Raw genomic sequence first — 25,280 nt, 5'->3', positions numbered from 1 at the left:
GTCGCTTGGTTGAAACAGGGTGCTGTTGCACATGCGCTGTATCTTCTCGAGACTGCCAATAGAAATTGAGTGATTAGTGAATATTGTATCAACAAATTGTGATAAACGATTAACAAGACCAGCCTTGTATTTTAGTACATCAAAGATAAAGCACTCGACTAAGTTCCATTGTTTAAACTTTCAACAAACTTAAACTTATCTGAACGCTTTAACCCTATCTTAATACGAGCTCTTTTCGTACGTGGAAAGCACGTCACGGGCTATCTTAGCCCCGTGCTAATTAATCGCTAATAACGGGAGCTATGAAAATCACAGAACCAAAATATTTTACAAGGTAATAGCAATGTGTATTGCGCGTATAACAATTACATGTTTATTCAACAAATTTATTGAAATTTATTGAAATAAAGTATTTGAGTTGAAAAAACGTCAGAAAGTCTGTTTTTATTTTAATCAAGAATAAGTAAATGATCCTCGTAATGTTAATATTTGGAAGCTTGTGTTAAAAAAAGCAGTAAGTAATTTGAAACACAATACAGCATATCTCCAACACTACATAAAATTAACCTAAAACTCGCCTAGTCTTTCACAGATGACTCCATTCCTCGTTGAGCAATCTCTTGTTTCTATTACATTTGACGGTAAAATTACTGCACATAGTCCATTGCCATGTGGCGCTGTCATTAAATTTGTATGATCTGATTAATTATTTTTTACAAATTTTAGAGGCAAATGTTAAAATAGTGCAAAATATTTCGTATGGTTAAAAATCCATTTGTTACGTCTTTTAGTTATTTGCTGATAAAATTTGTTCATTCAATTTTTTTTAACCCTAGAATGGTTAAAACAGAGTGAAACTTTTCACCAAGCATTTGATAAATAAAGTGACCTAAAATGGTTGTAAGGCTCCATTGGGCCAGGTTGGCCACTAAATTGTTGTTTTGTTTTTTTTCTTGTAGAGTTCGGCAGCCAAATCTCTTAGTATTTTCATAACCAGGAAAGACGTTAAAATCAGTACTATTGTTTATCCTAAATTTTGTTTGATTGCTTAGAAAAATTAAAGTGTAAAATCTCTGATTTTTCTGGTTCCAACCAATCCATGTAAAAATTTCCTTAACTTTCTATTTAAACCTAAAAAAATTTGAGTAGCCCATGTATGCTCCGATGTCACGCTGAAGAAGTAGTGTACCCAGCTTTTAGCATTTATTTGCCAGCAATGCAAATTAAAAATAAACTACTGGCATCCTACTTAAGTGCTAATGATGAGAACGCCTGGTTAATCTAATCAAACAATGAAAAGCCCAAAATGTAATATCCACATGGTGGGCTCTTTCTTTTTTATTAAACTTATAAGTAGTGCTTTAACTCAAGTCTTCAATTGTCTAACGCTATCAATTTTCGTAAAGCAAATAACGCATTTAGGGAAAAATTCTGCTCAATTCCTCTCTGATATTTATAACTGTAATTTTTCAAATTAGTATTTTGACTTGTTACAACGATGTGCACGATTGTTTGAAGCTAAAAAACTAACATCAGTTATATTCTTAATAAATAAGTCAGACAGAAAATAAGGTTTCATAAATATTTATGAAAATCAGAACAACTTTTAATCTTTGCACCTGATCTTAAAGCTGATCCATTATTCCATCTCCAGACATCCCTTTGTTCAGCTCCAACAAAGTAGCTGATTGCTCCTCTGCCTCTGAGCCTGTTACCATTAATGAGAGACGAAGCAAAGGCACGTCGTTCTGGAGTGTTCAACACAGCCAAGATTGTCTTGCTTCTCCGACAATATTCTTTCGCCTCCTCGTTCGTCAATTGCCGTTTGGTGAATTCATAAACGCAATGATTTCTTCGAGCACGTAATTCTACAAGCAGAATTTTTAATCTTATTTGTCATAAATGTCAGAATCTGACGCGTCAATTCATAGCAATGTGTTTGCACAGGCCTTGCTCACATGCAAGGCCTGTGCCTAAAGTAATGACTTGTGGCTGATTTAATTTCAATTTACAAAATCTCAGCTGGACTAACTTCTCTTTACTTTAAAATAATGCTGTACATATCAAGATACAAATTGTTGAAGCATGATTGAGCAGGAAGAAATTTTCAATTTAACAGATCCATAAAAACTTAATAATATTAACTCATTTTTTAATTTTTCGTTCAATAAATTCAATCGTTTTGATTAACATTGTTAGTCATAATGCTAAAAGAAGTCATGTTATTGTTGTTGCCATGCGTGGAGCTACATCTCTTGAAAAGTTTGGCTTGTTCCTTTATTTTCATTATTCTGTCTTATTGTTTTGGTTTATCATTTTTTTATTTTTGTACTACGCATTGTTACATTACGTCACAATAACCATCAAGTTAACCAGATTTCCCTGTGTTGTTGTTGCAAACGAGTAGTTGTGATTCGAGCTGTCCAAAACGATTTTATTGGTTGAAACAAAATAAAAATTAACATTTTAAAAACTTTTTTTTCAAATCAAAATATGCTCAACTATTTGTCACACACTAACAAGCCAGGATAAATTCCAAAACATTATGATGTTGGGTAAAATTTGGGTTAAGTCAATAAAATATTATTTTAAACTCATCACTTTTTTTTGGTTTAGGTCAATATACATTATCTCACATATAATATAAGTAGGTTGCTGCAGTTTAAAAGTTTGATGAAGAAATGGAATTTTTCAATGCACTATATAATATAAATGCAACTTTCTTACTGTTTTCCTGCAAAGAAAAGCTGTCTTGTTGATTAGTGGATCTCAAATTTCTATGAAATTTTGATGCTACCTGTGTTGTCTTGTCATCTTCCAATTTACATTGCAAGTACCAAACTCTAGTCTCAGTTGCATTTATTAGATGACTTCAGTTTCGATTGTACCCAATAATATTAAGTGAATAAATACAGCGAACAATTATTAGGGTGTAGGTTGAACCCACTTCTTATCAGAGTGAGTGTTGTTCGAAAAAATCGACTGTGAACTCTACCATTGACTCCGATTGTGCAAACCAATCGAAATGTTGAGTCGACGATGTTTCGAACTGGATATTTAAATCTGCAATGAAACAAGTTTATTTCAATGAATAATAAGCAAAGTTTACTTGTGTCGAGTAGTTTTGTTAAAGAGATTGCAACTTTCATGTTTAAATATTCAAAAAAGCTACTTCCCACAACATTCAATGATATAATTATGTGTAAAAAATCAAGCTGCCTAACAACAAGAAGTAATTCTCCTTATACTGTATTCCGATATATTGCAGAATTAACACTTGCAAACATGCCGAACATTCTAACATGCCGAATTGGATTTTTTTTTTCACTTTTGTTATGGTTTAACGTGTAAAACATACGGTAACCCAAATTTATCATATTACTGTGACATGCCACTACTACATCCCAGCTGGCGATGCCTGTCGTTTTTGCATTAATTCAACGTTTGCTAACGTTGGATCAGTGTGGAGGTGACGAGTTTAGCTGACTGGGGTCTAAAATTATCGCTTCATCAACGTAACTTTTATCAAAGCACGCTTGATATCTTCAAGACATAACTTCACTGGGTATAATTGAATTTCCGCAAGATGATGATGTTGTTTTGGCTAGTTTGTTTTATTTGTTTTTGTCATTGTTTTCATGTCGTCAAGTTATAGCCTATCTATTTTGTGAGTCGTGCAAGGCCTATGGTGCGTTGCGCTTGAAATGGCTTTGCCCGTGGTAGGATTTCTTTGTGGGGTTTTCTTTGCCTGCCTTGCTCTTCTAAACGCATCAAGACGTGTTCCCCTTACGACCATCAGCACTCTTGATAACGCACCATGGCCGATCTTCATAGCAACTGGCCATACAAATCTTAAATATATCAGCTAAAGCTATGTGGGCTAATAAAGCTATAGCCTAAATATATGTTGTTTTTGTTTTGTAACATTTTCTTTTTTTATTTTCCCTTTATATCTTAAATTTTTCTGAAGGTGTTGCGACCGTGCCAAATTTCTTTCAACTCAATAACTTACTTCGGTCTCAAGCACGTTTTAACGTTCGCGTTTTGTCGCTTCTACCCTTTTCTCGACCTTTGCTATGCTGACGTGTATTGTTTTGATATGATGGTCAGAAATAAAAACAACTGAACTGAACTTTGTTAAACTTGTTAAATCTCAACCTTTGACCAATTCAAACTTTCAAGCTTCAATTTTTTTTTTCTTTATCTGCTACTGTGTATATCCGATATTACAATAAATATCTCCTCAGTAGTAGGTTATGTATTAAAGTTTTTAGGATTAAAATCTTGGAAAAAGTTTAGGTGAGGTTCTGCAGGCTTGAAAAGTTATCAAAAGGGGCACGTGACTAAAAAAAAGTTTGGAAACCACAGGTCTGGTCTATAATCACCGGTTAAATGCTAGAAACGATTTCTTGAATGTCTCAAGCGCAGTTTTTTTTTATCTTAAATTGTCTGTACCGTGCAAAGGTAGCTACTCATTTCTGTGCATCGAATCAAGCTGTGCTAAGTTCACAGCCTGTGCTTACTTAAAATCATCGCAAATCTTTAAATTTAACATACTCTCCATTTTGTTGGAAGTCACGTTCTCTCAGTGGAGAACCATCCTGGCTAAGAGTGCACTGGACAGTTCCAGGGATGGAAGATCTCACGTTATATCTCAGCGTTAAATCATCCGCATATTCAGCTTGGGTGGACGCTTGTGAGGTAATGGTCAGTATTCCTGTATGCAATGTCATTGTTAGAAAAAAGCACAAACTTTCATGTAGCAAACCAACACTAGAATGAGCTTCATGAAATTTGTAGTATTGATCAGGCTTTCAGTAAATATGTAATTTATATATCCAGTCCAAGTATGTTGCTTTTAATTCTGAAAAACACTGATACTTTAACCCTATTCGGACTAACGGGTGGACGGGTTCCATCCATACCTAAAACTTTCATCGATAACATAACAGCTATTGGCTCAAATTAACTGAAGTTTTATGACTTTTCCTAAAAATTATTCATCTTTGGTTTAGTAATAAAATGACATTTTTGTGTAGTATAGTTTTTTAGTTATCACCAGTTTTTGACACCCTACTCCCAAAATTGTCTGCAAAACTAGTAAAAAATTAATCAGCGTGAAATTGAAGAGGAATTAACTCCACCGCTGGATTTTGCGTCAGCAGTTGTCGGAATAAAATAGGTCACGACGTCAAATCTTCGCTCTGCTTGATATCAGATGTGTTGCAATGTATTGTTCAGAAAAATCAGTGAACCATAACAAGTGGACTGGCATTTATGAAGAAATGCAGTTGATCTCGTGGGAATTGTGTTTTCGCTATCAAAAGTGCATGAAGTTTAGAACTCAACTTTGTCACAATTTTGTAATCGGCTTCTAGCAACAATTTCCCTATGTCAAAAATTAGGCTACGGAACTAAAATACCCCTCCAAATTTTATGATAGGCTAAATAAAATGGTTGATAAATACAATACAAAAATGTAAAAAAATATAACGTTGGTATAATAAGCTTAAATAAATACAAAGATTAAATGTAACCATAATTTTACTGCACATTTTTAATTTATTTTTATGGCTTTATGGAGGTCAAAAGAAGACTTTTATGTCATGTCAAACTTGTCATTTTTTTGACTTGTCTGCAAGTATGCTCTGTACATTTTAGTTTGCACAAAAAGAGAAAAAGTTAGTTTCATTAGCTGTTGGAGCTTCGTTTACCAAAAATAACAGAGGTTGAAACTTCATTAGAAGTTTCGAGCTAATATCATCTCTAAAACTAACATCAGCTTTATGTTCAAAAACCAATGCAATTGCTTTGACTGCGAAAGTATTGGTTTATTCGGGATCACAGTTTGTTATGGAATTGTTTTTGTTGCTAAATCAATCTCACCTTAAACTTCCAAACGTTAAAGGGATATTAAAGGAAAAACCTGACTTGGCGATTTTCCACGTTCTTTGTGTTTAACTTGCTACCATAAAACGATTTTCAATGAAATTTTGCCCCATTGCGGTCTGATCAGCATTCCGCGCGTGCTTTTGTCAGAGCTGTCAAAACGGGAATTTGCGTGAGCAGCGAAGCGTGCGACTGTACAGCCTACGTCATAAAAGCTGATCGAGCAATATTTCTTACTGCGGGCGATTTAACTGTATGTATTCTCTCATTAACCTGAGTTTCTATGATTACAAGCGGTAGTTTTTATACTTGGAGAATGAAATAATGTTTTGTCTAGTTCAAATACTGCATTCAAAGAAATGGCATACACATGATTTTACACAACCAACCAAATCTACATAGGCTGCTGTGTAAATTCACGCTCGTCTGATCACATAGGCTACATTTCTTGGACCAACAAAATGAGCGATTTTATGTAGATTTAACAGGACATTGAATTGCTTTTCATAGTTTAGTGCATTTTTCACTTGGTGCAGACTTACATATTACTAAGGCCATTTTAATTTAACCTAAAAAAATTCTTTTTTACTTTATTTTTACTGAACGGAATTGATAACTTGGAAACAAATAAGGCGATAGCAAGTCAAGTCAATTTATTTTGTTTCAACAGCGCCATATATTAAACAAGCAGAGTAAATGTAATCATGCATGTTGTTGGAGCGGAAAACTGTGAAACCCAATCAGCTCGGTAGGAAGTCAAACTGCTCTGATGGCGGGTTAGTGCCACTGCCAACTCCAGTAAATCTTCGACATAACCTTTGGAAAAAAATAACCGTTATAACCCCATAATACAAAGATGAACGTTGAATCAAACAAAAAAAATTTGGCAATAATTGAGATGCAGGTAGGGTACGCAGAACTTTTTTTATTTGGGAACTTAGAAACATTTTTTAGGCTTATTTGCTGTACCGGTATACCAATTCGTACTTCAAGCTACTATTTTAACGTAAATGAAATACCCTCTAAGGTTTTAACTCCTCAGATTTAGTCTGCAGAGCTTAAAATTCTAATAAGCATGTCTCAACAGATTACAGTGTTGTAGATTTTGGACTACCGTTTGGCAGTAATACGCTGTTTCACAACAATTCTATTTCACAAACCAACAAATGTGCACTTTATAAACTTTTTGTACAACAAATTAGTATTAAACATTCCTTACTTTTTGAAGCTTTTTTGGGCTTAATTGTAGCTTGGCATCCTTTTGACAGTGGAACACCAAAATCCGATGTGTCATATTGTGTTGCTCCATCACAAGTCACTTTGGTTGCAGCACACTTGTCAGTTTGACAGGATACGTCAGAATGAAGGAAAACCTAATAGTAATAGTGCAACAGTTAACATTCTGCAAGAAAGTGTAGAATGCCAAAAACTGCATTTCTCTTCCACCAATTAGTAAGCCATAATGAAATGCTGAGCTTCAAGCATTTGGACAAATTTCAACTGTGTGGGTTTTATTACTTTCATCCGCCGTTTGTTACTACAGTATTCATGAATAATATCTTGAGGCGCTTCTAAAAGATTTCATAGTAGGTTACGATTAAAAAGTTGTGTGACAAAATGGCCCAGGTTCGTTATCCCTGGTGTAAATCATGCTATGTCTATGTTCATAAGAAATCAGCATTACGTCATCCATCAACAACGTACCAATGTTTCATGTGTATCTAGGTCATCATCCATTCTCACAGAATCATGTGTTTCACTGTCACCATCTGTACTCACAGCAGTATCACTATTCTTGTGAGCAGCAATGTCTTCAGCTATCCACTGAAGCAAAAATATCAAGTAATAGGAAAATAGTTGCTACCTGGTAGTGTGCTAGGTATTGGTAGGCCCAAGGCCAGTGATTGTCAACATGCTGCAGCCTTAGTTAACTGCTGATTAGTTCTTTTACCCGGATGCACCCAAATTCGTACCCTGAACAATTCATGCCCTCAACTCGTACCCTGAAAAGGTCGAAAGAAAAAATTAAAAATAGCTGAAGACACTGATCGGAGTTTAATAGCACAAAGCCGAAGTCGCTGATCGGAGTTTTCGCAAACAAAATCGAGGGTTACGGTTATCGGAAACTGCGGAAAAATGTTTGCGGAAACTGCGATGAGTGAGGGTTAGCGGAAACTGCGATCAGCGACTTCGGCTTTGTGCTATCTTTCTTTCGATATTTTCAGGGGAAAATTTTTGAAATGTTTGCGGAAACTGCGATCAGCGACTTCCGCTTTTTAATTTTTTTTCTTGATCTTTTCAGGGTACTAACTGAGGGTACTAACTGTTCAGGGTACGAACTAGGTTGCATCCATCAAAACCTAATACTGCAATTCTAACTAAATACAATAAGGCAGTGGCTATTTGACCGGCTCCGGTCTTTGAATCTGAAACACTATTTGACCGGTCATGACGTCACTACATAAGCACTTTTTTCTTTTTCTCTTTCAAAGTAAAAGACGAGAAGCGCCGATATAATTTCTAAATTCAACACGTTTTCTTCAACTCAGTCCGTGGCGCGTGCGATACGTCTCCGTCTGCCATTCTGGAGGGGATGAGTTCGATACTATCTGGAAGCATTCTTTTTTTTCATTTTTTTTTATCTAAATTTTGACCCGAAGCGCATTTTTGTGGTCAATTTTTAATTTGAGTAGCCTACAGCACATTTTTTTATGTCTTTTCAAATTTGAGTAATAAAGCTAGAGTTTTTTTAATTTACTGGAATTTGAGAATTTTTCTTGGTAATTTTCCGATCGTCATAAGTGACCGTGTTTGCCGAAAGACCAATTACATTTTTGCTCTCAAGTTAGTTATATACAATACTTCTTTAAAAAATGGTTTTACCATTACCATTTTTTTTAAAAGAAGTATTGTATATAACTAACTTGAGAGCAAAAATGTAGGGTCGTTCGGCAAACACGGGAAAAGAAATGCTTATGTAGTGACGTCATGACCGGTCAAATAGTGTTTCAGATTCAAAGACCGGAGCCGGTCAAATAGCCACTGCCATACAATAAACTATAAAATCAACATTACTTCATTAACTTGACGTCTTCTATAAGCTGGTCACCAGGAAGAAGTCAAATGTGATCTTTCAGCTGTTGCACTAGTTCCTGGTGGAGAGGGAAAGATTGATGGACATGCACCAGGTTTCAAGTAAAGTCTTTTGACATATCCCATTTTGAATTGAAGAAGATTGTTGAAGTCTGCTTCTTGAAAATGCAGACCACAAATTATGTGGTTTGATTTTGGTCCACTCCACTTACTTGTGGTGTTGACAAATTTTTTCCATTTCCTTTTTTGCGTACCGTACTGTCTTTGGGAAACTCAAACATACCAACTTCAGGCTTATGCAATGCTGTCGTGTCGCAGCCAAACACAACACAAAAGTTAGGCATAGTATTTGCTACGGTATATATGTTGCAATATTGTTTCTACAATAGTCAGCCTATGCTGCAATATTGATATTATGGACATTTAAGTTTTAGCAATGCTACTACATTTATACTACCGTACCTCACCTTTCTCGTAACATTGCTACTATTACTCAACGAAATATCCTAGAAACTTAAAAAACGTGTAAAACTATCCTGCAAAACTCCTTTGAACGCAACACGTCCGAACTTTGCAACCCAGCGCGCGAAAAGACTTTTGATATTGCTGGAGCTCTTAGCATTTATGACGTATAATCTAGCAGTGCTTCCACTTTTTGGTCATTTTGAAAAAAAAAAAAATGAAACATTGGACTTTGGGCCTTGCCAGCGCCCTTGAAAACATTTTTTTTCGGTAATTTTTTTAAAAATGTATTCTTGAGTGTTCAGTTTACGCATTTTAATGCTTAATTCCAGTTTGAAAATTTCATTGAATATGCCTTTAACGTAGGCATACACTGTATAAGCCTAAATATATTTATGAAAAGCGCGATTGGAACACTCCAATGGAAAAGTTTTAGGAGTAATGAATGACTGCAGACTTTTACACTGCTCAGTCAACTAAAACATCATCAGGGAGAGATTACTTTTATTTCCAAAGCAAATTGGCTTGCATTTAGCAACGTCGTATAAACGATCAAATGACAAACATTCTTGCATAGCAATAGATAGAGTTTCACTTTTATCAGCATGATCGTTGATTTCTTCGTCACAAATGCAAATACATTTGTGAAGAGGATCTTGCATAGATTACTCTAAAATAAATTTGGTTTGAACAAAAGATGATTTTTCTTCATTTGCGTTTTTTAGTTTCCAATACATCACCACGTGTTTTCAATTGTTAGGTGTGTTGATAAATCATATATTCAGTGGTTTATGGTTGCCTACTACTCACCAATCAACATACAACTTTTAAAAAGTGCGATAAACCAGCTTTCGACTTTGTTTTGTTCGACAATCTACAATGGGACAGAGCACATTACTAGGTTTAGAAGTATGCAGGCTACTTGTTTTGAACTTTTGCAAAAAACAAAGTTGCACGTCTAACTGATTATAGCAGAGACGAAGCTAAAGCAAAAAAAAAACTGGATTGTAAAACTGAGTTGCAGAACATATAACGCAACTAACGGTATATACAGTTTTGCACAATTATTTAAAACAAAAGTCCACACGCCCATGCATCTTTGAAGAGCAAATATTTGAAATAACAATGACATTTTCGATGGTATTTCTACAATTTTTAAACTAGTAAAAACCCAAATTCAGATAAATTTAAAAGTTTTTTTGCTGATTAACATTTAGCAACGCTGAAAACATGAAGTAAACTTTCTAACATACGTTTATTTTTATTTTTGCCATTTAGCGATAATGCAGAAAAAGATTGAAAATATGGATCCAAAACTAAACAAATTTGCATGGATGGAATCTATTTCTTTTTGACTAATATTTTTGCTAAAGTAACATTGTTTTACGTCGAAAGAGGCTGTCAAACTGTTGTCGTAATGATTGCTTCAGGCTGTGGAAAGTTTGCATAATTCATTCATCACCAATTTCTTAATTTAATTTTGTGCTTTTGTTACCACACAAATCTATACTTCAAATTTGAAGGAAGTTTCATTGTGAAGCATAGATTGAACTAAACTGCCCGAAAAGTGCTTTGAGTGATTTTAGACTGCATCCTTCCACAGTATTCAGTCAACCGAAACACCCTTATTGTTTTCATGTGCTTGAGACATTTCGTTTTATTCACAAAGCAGATTGGCTACATTGGCCAAGGTCGTATAAACAATGGAAAGATGAGCATTTTAGAATGAACGCAAAAACTGATAATTACTCACAGAAACCTTCAAAATCAGCAATTTAATTCAATCAATTTTGAAGGAAGTTTAATTCAATCAATTAAATTCAAAATAATAATTAGGTTGAATAGTTATCTAGACGTTAGTTTGTTTGATTGCGCTGTAATTTCTGACGACTCTCTTCATAATTCATACATGTTCCAACGCAAGTCTAAAACAATTACATTTCAAGTAACTTATTCCTTACAAAATTACAAGTAAATTGAAGTCACAAGGAAATCAATAGCAAACGCAATGACTAAGCATTATCTGAAAGTTGAAATATTACTTGTAAATGTAGTGTAGTAATTAATGTTTCCTACTAAACAACAAATGTTTTTCGTAGCATAATATTGGTTGGTGAAAAGTTTTGTGCTGGTTGTCTGGAAAACTTTGTCATCTAGTACAAGCAAGTTTAGCAAACATTTGTATTGTTTATTGTTTACAAATGTCTAGTCCGAATGGGGTTAACAACTTCTTGTTTATCAATCTCAACTTGTGCTCACTCTGTACAGGTGGCTACCTCATGTTAGCCGATTGTGCTATAATGTTGTGATCAAACAAACTGATGGAAAGTGACAACTACACCACAAAAAACCGTTGCGAGCAATGTAAGGATACGACTTTGAAAGAAATACTTGCGGCATTACGCGCTAAATTCAATAAAAACTGCAAAACTATGACATAGCAGCTTGCAAAAATTTAATAATTAATAAGCAGCTTAAAAAACTTACCGTTTCGTTGTTTGAAAAAAGAGATGAAAGCACTAATTTTACAAAGCTATGGAGAATCGTAAATTGTATGTTATGGAAATCTAATCTCTGCTTATTTCTTGTAATTTTGTGTAAACGTTATCTAAAATAAATGTTTGATTTATGCTTGGTGTGTATTTTAAAGCGCGGAACATTCTATTTTTCTGTTACATTTTTTTGTCCCTGAAGTGAAAAAATTATCATTTCTTCAGGGTGGTGGCAATTGATTTGTAGACCGTATTGTCGTTTCGTTGTCTCACTGTCAGTGTGGGAACTTGCACCACTTTTGCATCACAACTTGCGTATTTCGACCATGGACTGTTCCTGTTTCTGGCAAATAAACCACTGATTGATTGATAGCCTTCAGAAAGAGCTGAATGTTCTGTTGAGGATTTGAATATTTTTTGTTGTTGTTTAAATTCTTTTTCGTAAATGCAGCCTTCTTTTACAGATAAAATACAAGAAACAATGATTGACTCAGTCAAATTTTTGTTAGGTCAACAAAGTCAATTTGTTGAATTATCAAGTCAACTTTTTTTTATCTTCACGTCAATAAAATCTTGCCCTCTCACTATTAATTTTGCTTTTTGAGATAAAAAATTTGCAAAAATCAAAAAAAGGGATTTTCTTGAAGATTTGTTAAAAACTTAAGCAAAAACGTACTTCAAATAATCAACTTTTCCTCAGACAAATTGGAAAAATATATTAGTTTGCTACCAAAATAATTAAAAGTGGGAAAAACTATTGATTTGTTTTCAAAATGATTCAACTATGAAAAAATAAATCAAATTGATAAAACTTGAAATTTAAAGAAACAGCATTGACGTTACATTTCTTGTGAGAAAAGAGCCTGTTTATCTACAGTAATTTGGCAATTTTTTCAAGTAACGTTTTTTCTGCAATGGTCATCACTTCACCATTACATTTTTGTTTCACAATATTCTATGAGAGAGTGCTTACTCTGACTGTTCGTCCTTTGTATCGCATCCAGGTTGATTGCATCCTATCGTATTCAGGCTTACGTGTGGTTGTTGTTAAATTGTTCTAAGGCTACTCACTAGTCGAACAATTGTCGCCACCGAAGTTGTTGCTGCAGTTGCACCAATAATTGCAACCAACAGGAATGCAAAATCCGTTGTTTTGGCAAGGTGACGAAGAACATGCAGATCGACTGTTTTGTCCTAAGAACAAGAGAGCATTGAAGACTGCAAATAATTTTGATTTTGAAACAACTCACAACATATCATCTAATTGCTGTCGTGACATCGAGTAAGCATTCTGTCCGGATTAAGAGTAATTATCACGTGCAACTACAAAAATAATAAGGTTTTAGGGTTTGTCAATGGCAACCTATCTTCACAAACCACTATTATTATGTTTATTTCATTAGCATTTTAAACTATAATTTTCTTAAAATAAATTTTATGTTACATTATTCATATAGAATCAATAAGACACTGAACAAGCCGCTTTTACGGTGTTTCACTTTTAACAACAAGATGCTTTATTTATGATTGTTTAGTTGTGTTTAGATGTTTATGTTTTAATAGCCTTTATTTTATTTAGTCTTAATAACTTAGGCGCAGACAAACGAAGTTTTCAAAAGCACCACTTACTTGGTTGTTCACAAACTGTCCAATGTGTTGATGAACAGTTAACAGATAAAAGGCTGCCGGATGGTTGAACTACTGCGCAATTCCCGCCGTTGTCACGTATATCTATTGTAAAGCAAAAATTTCAATGTAAATGCAACTATATATGCAGACAACGGTCTTAAACCACATAGATGAATGTTTTTATCCAACAAGAGTTCCAGCATTTAATAGCTGCATTTGTAAAGAGAAAAACTTACACACCACATTACTCTATCTTCTAGGTTTGCACATGATAAGTCAAAATGCTGAGTGATTTTGCTACAGTAATGACCACTGATGAAGTGAAGCGATAGTGTCTTCCTCAAGTTGCAGAATTACACAAAAAAGATATGGCACCTTTAAAAAATAAACCCTGAAGCAGCTTTTTTGATTTATTTTTTGAGCTTTATTACCATGCAGGATATTTAGTATGTTCTGAAAAGTTGGCGGCTTGAATATAACAAATTTACGCTATGCTGATGATACTGTTCTGTTGGCTGAATCACAAGAAGATCTTCAAGAAATATTGGACAATGTTAACTCAATTGGTAAAGAATTTAATATGAAAATTAACGCTAAAAAGACCAAATCAATGATAATCTCAAAATCACCAGACACTCCAGTACTCCAAATTATAATTGACAATGAAATTATACAAAAAGTAAATTCTTTTTCATATCTTGGTCATTTCATAATTGAAGATGGGAGGTGTGACCATGAAATTCTTAGACGGATAGAAATTGCAAGAACTACATTTAGAAAAATGAAAAAATTTTTAACCAATCAACGTTTAAATTTATCAATTCGTCTCAGGATCTTAAAATGCTTTATCTGGTCGACCCTATTATACAATTCTGAAACTTGGACAATGTCACAAAAAATGGAGAAACGGATCGATGCCTTCGAGCTCTGGACATACAGGCAAATGTTAAAAATTCATGGAAACAAAAGATCACTAACGATGAAGTACTCTCCAAATTCAATTCAAGCCAAATGCTCTTACAAACAGTCAAAAGAAGAAAATTGAAGTATTTCGGACACACAATAAGGCAAAATTCATTACAAAGATCATTAATAGAAGGGAAGATAAACGGTAAAAGAAGTAAAGGTAGACCAAGAATGATTTGGACAACAAACATCACAAAATGGACAAAATTAACTTATGAATGTGCAGTACGCACAGCTCATGGTCGAGAACAATGGCGCATTGTATCCAACCCTCCATACGAGGAAGGAACAAAATGATGATGATGAAAAGCTGTAGTGTCGATATTGCGGCAACAGGTTTTCTTTCAGAGTGTTCTGTTAATTAGTATAGTCGCAGTTCAATTTGTTTCACTCTTGCAATTAGACGCCGATAGGAAGTAGCAATAACTTAATGAACTGATTTTACTGTCTTGTTTTACAGACTAATGAGCCTTCCCTTTCCTTCTAATAGATCGGTATTTTGTAAGCTTGATTTTAACCCTAGCATGCATACCATGAACAAATTTACGTCAATGCATAGCATGGGTCATTTTCACCCGTATTGCGATTTTAAACCTGTGTATTGGTAAAGCAGGAGGAAAGGAAGAACTTTAACCTTTAAAAACACCTTTCAAAGTTTAATTAATGTGATATGCTTCCAACATGATTTCAAATTTGGACCTAGTGTTCGAATAAAGTAAATGAAGTGATATGGTATCAAGATAATGTCATCGAATCTTATTGATCTTTAGCACCAGTGAAACATCAAACTGGTGCTACAAATAGCGCCTTCACACTATAAAATGAGAGGCAGTAAAAACATCCATTCAAATTGATTGAGTAGTTGTTGACAAAATACAAATTACTTTTTCGCCTCTAAAGCCAAATAACGCCATCAGTTCACATTATATAATGAGAGGCCTTACACCCAATGTCTCAATGTAGAGACAGTTTTATTCAAATTGTGCAGAACAAGAAGTGGCATCTTTGTACGCATCAAATGTATTGTGAAATTAAGACAATGTCTTATATGGTTGCAATTAAGTTGACTTGTTTCACAATTAACTGAGCACCAAAACCTGGTTAAGGAAATTGTTATCGCTTGTCATCTCAGGACTAAGTCTTAAGTTTTTAGACTTTATCAAAGCCGATTCTGAATGAGGGTTCAGAAATTCAAGACATCTGCAAACACGCCTTGTAGCTTAGAGTTTTCTTAGAAAAACCAACGTGACTGATTTTAGCACAGAAAAAAGGCGTGTAACATAGGATTGAAACATTACCGTTCTGTTTGATGACAAACCTCTAATAATTTAAGTAGGCTACGAAACCGTATGTCAAAAATCTCACCAAACTACAAACATTAACTACTTTGATATAAAACAAGTCTTGTTTACCATCATTTAAACGTGATTTGTCTTTCCATCTCCATTGTCCATTAATTCTTTGAGCTCCAACGTAGAAGTTGTGTCGAGGATCGTTGACTAAGCTAATCTGTCTGAATGCAAATGCACGCAAGGCATCAGTCTTTAAAATTGCCAAAACTGTACTATCGTCACGATTCGTGCATTGCGATGCGGCTTGCTTGTAAGACGTAACAAGGGTGGTTGTGAAAATGTATGTACAATCGCCTGTTGATGACGTTCTGTTCAACGCTGGAAAGAAAAAAGCTTATTAAAAATTTCAATCACATCATAAAATCGATGGAGCTAGTAGAAACCTCCGAGAAACTGAAGTTTCCTTGTGGAGTGTGCGAATAATGGCCGAGAGGTTATGTTTGATTTTTATTTGCTCAATTGTACTTTGAAATGATGAAAATGAAACATGGTAATATACCTTAACCAAAACTAGTAGGCTTGTTTTCGTATACGTTATAATCAAAGTAGAGTATTAAAATTACACTATTCAGGAAAAAAGGAACTGTTTTTATTTTATGGCGTTTATTTCGAATTTAAGGTCAGGTTGTTTCTGTCATGTCTAGTTTTTTAAGATATTCAAAACGGTTGCTTTCTGTTTTTGATTGAAATTTACGTGATGATCTCACTGCGACCACCTTTACATATAAACATATTTGAACGAAGATTAATCTGAGTCGTTGATAATGATGCTTTGCAATCACAACAACAAGATCAATTGACACAAATTCGAAGTTTAATGAATTACCGAGCTCAGAGATTTAATACATCTCGCTACTAAGTGCCCAAAACTCCTGTTTCTCGACTTCACAGCCGCCTATGACAACATTGGCATCATGCCATCACTTGCAAACTGCTTCGCCTGTTCTCGGACAGGCATATGGTCTGCATGATCATCGAGCTTGTTCACAACAGAAGGGTCCATTGATGGTTTATGAAGCTTAGGGATCGCAACCATTAAAGCCCTTCTCCAGATTTTCATTTTTTGTTCATTGTTGTTGATAGTTTACTTTGCAAAGATTAGCTTTTACTCAATTTCCTCAAGGAATTTTCTTTTATTCTGTTTCACAAAACTGTTTTGTGGTGCTACTTTCCCCAGTGGATTTCGATGGCCTTCTAAAGATGTTTCTAAAAATTCCTATTTGGGCTGAACGCATTATCTATATACCAGGCTCCGTATGAAAAGACATCGATATGGTACGCCTGAAGTTAGTAGTAAAAGATTTTAAGACGAGATTTCAGTGAATAAGTAGTCATACAGTTTAGTTACCAAAAATTTCGATTTCAATCATTCTTCTAGTTCCATCAGCTTTCGACGATATTGAGATAAAAAATGTGTGTGATCACCGGAAAAGTGCGAAAACAAAAACTATTCGAATTAAGTTTGCAACTTGTTCTTGTTTTTTGTTACTTTGAGATTACTGTTCACAATTTACAAAGCTTGTAATTCACTTACAACTTCGCAAACGCAGCTTGAAAATATTAATGTTTACTGAAAAAATATTGAATTGAAGCCAAAAAGATATCTATAAACAATTAAAATATCAAGCTAAACTAAACGTAAAAAATATTTCTAATGTACATATTGTGCCCTTGGCCATTATACGGCCAAAAAATTCCCTGCGTTGTGAGGTGTACACTTCTCGACGCAACAGCATCCTTTTTTTAATCAATTTAATTACTCTTGCCAGGCCACCAAGCAGCAGCGTACTGCAATTCGTAACGCAACAGTGTTATGTGTTCAGCTGTAGGCCTAGGGCTAGGCTTCCTTCTCTAGACAGCCAAATCAGCCGCAGTTCCTTTGTTGTAGATGAGCTATGTTTAATTGTTTCGCTCAGTGATGTTTAACCGTTATGTTACATTTTTAGTTAAACATAGGCTACTATCTACTCAACAAAAATGTCTATTTTAAATGTTCTTATGTGCTCTGTTCACAGAGACTGTGGAGCATGAAAATCAGCAGAAAGACAAGTTTGCACTTTCTTGTTTTATTTAAAACTGCATTTGATAAATAACTGTAGGCTACATCTTTGACAAATATAGTAGCTGGTCCTTCAACAGTGCACCAACATTTGGTACCTTTCTTGTTTGCTTCCTTGTAGTGCTGATAATTGTCGTTTAAACACGTTTCAATTTATCAGGAACTTAAACCAATGAAAAGCTGGAGGACTACTTCTGAGTACAGCCGATTTGTTTTCAAGGGCGGTATGCACTGCATTACTTGGAAGCTCATCTTACTGACATTTTATAGTTGCTCTCTCTATCAATGTTTGACAACAGGATTCAGTACTGTCGCTACACGATGAGTTTAAGCTTTCAAAAAAAAAACATTGTTGCATCACTGGTCGAATGTCATAATATCTTCATTTTCATCATATGAATGCATGGTCTTTGCCATATTAAATTAAACACTCTTTCATTTGCAATCTTGAAAAAAATTGTTACTTACAAACTTTTCTTGTTCTTTTTTATAAGACAGTTTGTTGAGACAGTTGGGTATGCATGAAACAGTTGGTTTGTATCATATACAAGGTAGCACCAATATTGTTTGACAGTCACACTTTTTCTTACCAAAAATTTCAATTTCAATTATTTTTCTTGTGCCATCAGCTTCACAAATATACCTCCCTGAGTCATTAAACGTTACCTGGATGAAAACATACGTCACAGTTGAGTGGAAAGCGCAATAATTTAAGGTATGAAACATCAGGACAATCATCCTGCCTAAAAGACAATCAAATCTTACATTGGTTTCACGTGAGAAACTTTCTTAAGTCCCACCAATCAACAAATTGATGAATTCACCATCAACATTGCTTACAAATTGGTCTTGTAAATATATGGTTATAAATGGTGTCTTTCTTGCAGCTTAACAAACATGATCAAAACATCATTCACACAAAAAAATTAACATTTGCTTGTTTACATTTGTCAGGTTCAAAAGAGCAACAACTCGTCGAGCAAAAATCCTCATCTTTTGAGATGGCGTTTCATTTGTCTCTTCTCGTATCCACGACACTCTGGGCAGAGGACGGCCTGTTGCTACGCAACGGACAGTTACATTCGAACCTTGCATGTACTCGATTGGAGAGGGAGGAAGAGTAATGTGAGGTGGAACTGTATAAATAAATAGCTATATGACTTATAAGTATCTATTATAAGTATATAGACTTTCAAGTATGTAACTTATAAGAATCTTAAGACTGACAAGTAAATGTATTTATATCTATAGTTGCAAAAATTTAATTAAATCATTAAAAAGTTGGTTTACTGCCTTTTCAAAATGTAGCAAAGCGGGTACACTGCGTCTTGGCAGTCTACCGAGCTCTCTTGCAATTTCCACATTTAACCTTTTCCTAACAAACCTTCATAAGAGCGTAGTCTTATGTGCACCAATTATATAAAAGATCAAAGTGCTCTAGTTTAAACTGCTCGTGCCTAAACGCAGCTGTTTATTGCAATTTATTAAAACAAACCTCTCATTACGTTCACCATGATCTGGCTACTTTGGTTAATTTCACGCCAATTGCTTGTTATGGAGCATGCGAGTCTGAAGGTACCATTGGTTTGTACATTTCTTATAGTTTGAGAAACACTGAAAGAAACAAATGTTTCACAAATTTAAAATTGTAAAGGTAACACTACTCAACTTGTTATTAATAAAATAAACAAACTGCCTTCTAGTCCAAGATATATTCTTTTCTCACAGCAATATCGAAGTCTGGAAACGTATCAGACACCTGTTCGACTGATACAGCATTGATACAAGACTAATGACATGGTGTAAATATGAAACCGTGGGCATAGGGCTGGCTTGGGTGATGCAATGGTATTTGTATGATGCGATGATGATTGGTGTTGGCGTGGTGTTGTATTGGTCTGAATGAGTTCCATTTAAAGTTCCATTTTTTATTGCGAAATAAAGCAATTTTACTGTTATGGGATAGAATTGCCAGTAGCTATACAATGAGCGCACAGCCATGAAGCTGTACATTGTAAGAGCATCGCACAGTGTTGAAATATTCGTGATATGCTGATAGTTACATTACTTGACCCCAGCATCTTGTACGAGCTGCAAAATTGTGAGTATTTCAAGCGATTATTAAAGGCCATTGATTTGACAAACAATGAGACAGAACATTTCACTCACGTCATAGACGCATTGAAGAAAACGTGTCGTATAACTCTGTCTTCTCCTGCTCTTTGAAGAGTACATTGCGCCTCCCATGGAACTAAAGCCACCACGTCGTAAACCAGTTCAGCATTATCGTTGATAAGCACTTGGATGGTTGCATTTTGAGCTGTGACGCTCAATATTTCTATAACGAGAACATTTTAGCAACTGAATTTGAAAATCCATCATATAAATTGTCGTATGAAGCATTGCAAACGAGAAAAAGTAAGCGACAGCGTTTTTTGTCTCATCAACCAAATGCTTCAACTAAGGTTGCATTAACCAGCTATTCCTGTTAAAGCCCAGCACCAACCCGTGGAAGGTCCGTGTGACGAGTAATTACGATAGGTTATTGTCTTCCAGGCCGAATCGTTGCCAGATTCTTCCGTCCGAACGTCATGACTTTCAATGAATGTGACATCATAGCCACAAACTCCACTTACTCGGATCGTGAATAACAATCAACTACACCGACAAACATATTCTTTAATATTCTTACTGGTAGCGCATGTATCTCCCATGAAATTGTCAGCACACCGGCATCGAAACCCACATCCAACCTCAAAACATGTCGCTTGGTTGAAACAGGGTGCTGTTGCACATGCGCTGTATCTTCTCGAGACTGCCAATAGAAATTGAGTGATGAGTGAATATTGTATCAACAAATTGTGATAAACGATTAACAAGACCAGCCTTGTATTTTAGTACATCAAAGATAAAGCACTCGACTAAGTTCCATTGTTTAAACTTTCAACAAACTTAAACTTATCTGAACGCTTTAACCCTATCTTAATACGAGCTCTTTTCGTACGTGGAAAGCACGTCACGGGCTATCTTAGCCCCGTGCTAATTAATCGCTAATAACGGGAGCTATGAAAATCACAGAACCAAAATATTTTACAAGGTAATAGCAATGTGTATTGCGCGTATAACAATTACATGTTTATTCAACAAATTTATTGAAATTTATTGAAATAAAGTATTTGAGTTGAAAAAACGTCAGAAAGTCTGTTTTTATTTTAATCAAGAATAAGTAAATGATCCTCGTAATGTTAATATTTGGAAGCTTGTGTTAAAAAAAGCAGTAAGTAATTTGAAACACAATACAGCATATCTCCAACACTACATAAAATTAATCTAAAACTCGCCTAGTCTTTCACAGATGACTCCATTCCTCGTTGAGCAATCTCTTGTTTCTATTACATTTGACGGTAAAATTACTGCACATAGTCCATTGCCATGTGGCGCTGTCATTAAATTTGTATGATCTGATTAATTATTTTTTACAAATTTTAGAGGCAAATGTTAAAATAGTGCAAAATATTTCGTATGGTTAAAAATCCATTTGTTACGTCTTTTAGTTATTTGCTGATAAAATTTGTTCATTCAATTTTTTTTAACCCTAGAATGGTTAAAACAGAGTGAAACTTTTCACCAAGCATTTGATAAATAAAGTGACCTAAAATGGTTGTAAGGCTCCATTGGGCCAGGTTGGCCACTAAATTGTTGTTTTGTTTTTTTTCTTGTAGAGTTCGGCAGCCAAATCTCTTAGTATTTTCATAACCAGGAAAGACGTTAAAATCAGTACTATTGTTTATCCTAAATTTTGTTTGATTGCTTAGAAAAATTAAAGTGTAAAATCTCTGACTTTTCTGGTTCCAACCAATCCATGTAAAAATTTCCTTAACTTTCGATTTAAACCTAAAAAAATTTGAGTAGCTCATGTATGCTCCGATGTCACGCTGAAGAAGTAGTGTACCCAGCTTTTAGCATTTATTTGCCAGCAATGCAAATTAAAAATAAACTACTGGCATCCTACTTAAGTGCTAATGATGAGAACGCCTGGTTAATCTAATCAAACAATGAAAAGCCCAAAATGTAATATCCACATGGTGGGCTCTTTCTTTTTTATTAGACTTATAAGTAGTGCTTTAACTCAAGTCTTCAATTGTCTAACGCTATCAATTTTCGTAAAGCAAATAACGCATTTAGGGAAAAATTCTGCTCAATTCCTCTCTGATATTTATAACTGTAATTTTTCAAATTAGTATTTTGACTTGTTACAACGATGTGCACGATTGTTTGAAGCTAAAAAACTAACATCAGTTATATTCTTAATAAATAAGTCAGACAGAAAATAAGGTTTCATAAATATTTATGAAAATCAGAACAACTTTTAATCTTTGCACCTGATCTTAAAGCTGATCCATTATTCCATCTCCAGACATCCCTTTGTTCAGCTCCAACAAAGTAGCTGATTGCTCCTCTGCCTCTGAGCCTGTTACCATTAATGAGAGACGAAGCAAAGGCACGTCGTTCTGGAGTGTTCAACACAGCCAAGATTGTCTTGCTTCTCCGACAATATTCTTTCGCCTCCTCGTTCGTCAATTGCCGTTTGGTGAATTCATAAACGCAATGATTTCTTCGAGCACGTAATTCTACAAGCAGAATTTTTAAATCTTATTTGTCATAAATGTCAGAATCTGACGCGTCAATTCATAGCAATGTGTTTGCACAGGCCTTGCTCACATGCAAGGCCTGTGCCTAAAGTAATGACTTGTGGCTGATTTAATTTCAATTTACAAAATCTCAGCTGGACTAACTTCTCTTTACTTTAAAATAATGCTGTACATATCAAGATACAAATTGTTGAAGCATGATTGAGCAGGAAGAAATTTTCAATTTAACAGATCCATAAAAACTTAATAATATTAACTCATTTTTTAATTTTTCGTTCAATAAATTCAATCGTTTTGATTAACATTGTTAGTCATAATGCTAAAAGAAGTCATGTTATTGTTGTTGCCATGCGTGGAGCTACATCTCTTGAAAAGTTTGGCTTGTTCCTTTATTTTCATTATTCTGTCTTATTGTTTTGGTTTATAATTTTTTTATTTTTGTACTACGCATTGTTACATTACGTCACAATAACCATCAAGTTAACCAGATTTCCCTGTGTTGTTGTTGCAAACGAGTAGTTGTGATTCGAGCTGTCCAAAACGATTTTATTGGTTGAAACAAAATAAAAATTAACATTTTAAAAACTTTTTTTTCAAATCAAAATATGCTCAACTATTTGTCACACACTAACAAGCCAGGATAAATTCCAAAACATTATGATGTTGGGTAAAATTTGGGTTAAGTCAATAAAATATTATTTTAAACTCATCACTTTTTTTTGGTTTAGGTCAATATACATTATCTCACATATAATATAAGTAGGTTGCTGCAGTTTAAAAGTTTGATGAAGAAATGGAATTTTTCAATGCACTATATAATATAAATGCAACTTTCTTACTGTTTTCCTGCAAAGAAAAGCTGTCTTGTTGATTAGTGGATCTCAAATTTCTATGAAATTTTGATGCTACCTGTGTTGTCTTGTCATCTTCCAATTTACATTGCAAGTACCAAACTCTAGTCTCAGTTGCATTTATTAGATGACTTCAGTTTCGATTGTACCCAATAATATTAAGTGAATAAATACAGCGAACAATTATTAGGGTGTAGGTTGAACCCACTTCTTATCAGAGTGAGTGTTGTTCGAAAAAATCGACTGTGAACTCTACCATTGACTCCGATTGTGCAAACCAATCGAAATGTTGAGTCGACGATGTTTCGAACTGGATATTTAAATCTGCAATGAAACAAGTTTATTTCAATGAATAATAAGCAAAGTTTACTTGTGTCGAGTAGTTTTGTTAAAGAGATTGCAACTTTCATGTTTAAATATTCAAAAAAGCTACTTCCCACAACATTCAATGATATAATTATGTGTAAAAAATCAAGCTGCCTAACAACAAGAAGTAATTCTCCTTATACTGTATTCCGATATATTGCAGAATTAACACTTGCAAACATGCCGAACATTCTAACATGCCGAATTGGATTTTTTTTTTCACTTTTGTTATGGTTTAACGTGTAAAACATACGGTAACCCAAATTTATCATATTACTGTGACATGCCACTACTACATCCCAGCTGGCGATGCCTGTCGTTTTTGCATTAATTCAACGTTTGCTAACGTTGGATCAGTGTGGAGGTGACGAGTTTAGCTGACTGGGGTCTAAAATTATCGCTTCATCAACGTAACTTTTATCAAAGCACGCTTGATATCTTCAAGACATAACTTCACTGGGTATAATTGAATTTCCGCAAGATGATGATGTTGTTTTGGCTAGTTTGTTTTATTTGTTTTTGTCATTGTTTTCATGTCGTCAAGTTATAGCCTATCTATTTTGTGAGTCGTGCAAGGCCTATGGTGCGTTGCGCTTGAAATGGCTTTGCCCGTGGTAGGATTTCTTTGTGGGGTTTTCTTTGCCTGCCTTGCTCTTCTAAACGCATCAAGACGTGTTCCCCTTACGACCATCAGCACTCTTGATAACGCACCATGGCCGATCTTCATAGCAACTGGCCATACAAATCTTAAATATATCAGCTAAAGCTATGTGGGCTAATAAAGCTATAGCCTAAATATATGTTGTTTTTGTTTTGTAACATTTTCTTTTTTTATTTTCCCTTTATATCTTAAATTTTTCTGAAGGTGTTGCGACCGTGCCAAATTTCTTTCAACTCAATAACTTACTTCGGTCTCAAGCACGTTTTAACGTTCGCGTTTTGTCGCTTCTACCCTTTTCTCGACCTTTGCTATGCTGACGTGTATTGTTTTGATATGATGGTCAGAAATAAAAACAACTGAACTGAACTTTGTTAAACTTGTTAAATCTCAACCTTTGACCAATTCAAACTTTCAAGCTTCAATTTTTTTTTTCTTTATCTGCTACTCTGTATATCCGATATTACAATAAATATCTCCTCAGTAGTAGGTTATGTATTAAAGTTTTTAGGATTAAAATCTTGGAAAAAGTTTAGGTGAGGTTCTGCAGGCTTGAAAAGTTATCAAAAGGGGCACGTGACTAAAAAAAAGTTTGGAAACCACAGGTCTGGTCTATAATCACCGGTTAAATGCTAGAAACGATTTCTTGAATGTCTCAAGCGCAGTTTTTTTTTATCTTAAATTGTCTGTACCGTGCAAAGGTAGCTACTCATTTCTGTGCATCGAATCAAGCTGTGCTAAGTTCACAGCCTGTGCTTACTTAAAATCATCGCAAATCTTTAAATTTAACATACTCTCCATTTTGTTGGAA

The 25,280-nt window shown here is 34.7% G+C and overlaps 1 protein-coding gene and 2 long non-coding RNA genes across 5 annotated transcripts; all 3 read right to left on the bottom strand.

Moving 5' to 3' along the window:
• Positions 1-578: 578 nt before the first annotated feature.
• Positions 579-3,063, bottom strand: LOC145779040 (uncharacterized). Its single transcript, XR_014290505.1, has 3 exons — positions 2,948-3,063; positions 1,620-1,868; positions 579-677 (listed from the first exon to the last, which is right to left on the bottom strand). It is a non-coding gene; the product is annotated as an uncharacterized LOC145779040 (long non-coding RNA).
• A 1,465-nt stretch (positions 3,064-4,528) lies between these two features.
• LOC145779002 (uncharacterized) lies at positions 4,529-20,705 on the bottom strand. Of its 3 annotated transcripts, none has more exons than XM_082590586.1 (9): positions 20,635-20,705; positions 20,112-20,280; positions 19,438-19,556; positions 18,888-19,078; positions 18,533-18,608; positions 15,944-16,201; positions 13,566-13,667; positions 13,008-13,130; positions 4,529-4,717 (listed from the first exon to the last, which is right to left on the bottom strand). In XM_082590586.1, exons 1-9 carry the CDS (start codon positions 20,654-20,656, stop codon positions 4,530-4,532), a joined length of 1,248 nt encoding a protein of 415 aa, XP_082446712.1. In that variant the 5' UTR covers positions 20,657-20,705; the 3' UTR covers position 4,529. The 3 variants fall into 3 exon arrangements, 1 of the variants encoding a protein (XP_082446712.1); XR_014290503.1 differs by lacking the exon at positions 4,529-4,717 and adding an exon at positions 7,670-7,713 and having other exon boundaries at positions 12,910-13,130; XR_014290504.1 differs by lacking the exon at positions 4,529-4,717 and adding an exon at positions 12,090-12,279 and having other exon boundaries at positions 12,910-13,130.
• A 578-nt stretch (positions 20,706-21,283) lies between these two features.
• LOC145779068 (uncharacterized) lies at positions 21,284-23,769 on the bottom strand. The gene is made up of 3 exons (XR_014290509.1): positions 23,654-23,769; positions 22,325-22,573; positions 21,284-21,382 (listed from the first exon to the last, which is right to left on the bottom strand). It is a non-coding gene; the product is annotated as an uncharacterized LOC145779068 (long non-coding RNA).
• Positions 23,770-25,280: the final 1,511 nt, after the last annotated feature.

Source organism: Aplidium turbinatum, chromosome 1 (assembly GCF_918807975.1).
Source record: "Aplidium turbinatum chromosome 1, kaAplTurb1.1, whole genome shotgun sequence".
Lineage (NCBI taxonomy): Eukaryota > Metazoa > Chordata > Ascidiacea > Aplousobranchia > Polyclinidae > Aplidium > Aplidium turbinatum.
The sequence above is the reverse complement of the archived record's forward strand: the minus strand, read 5'-3'. Positions and strand labels throughout refer to the sequence as shown.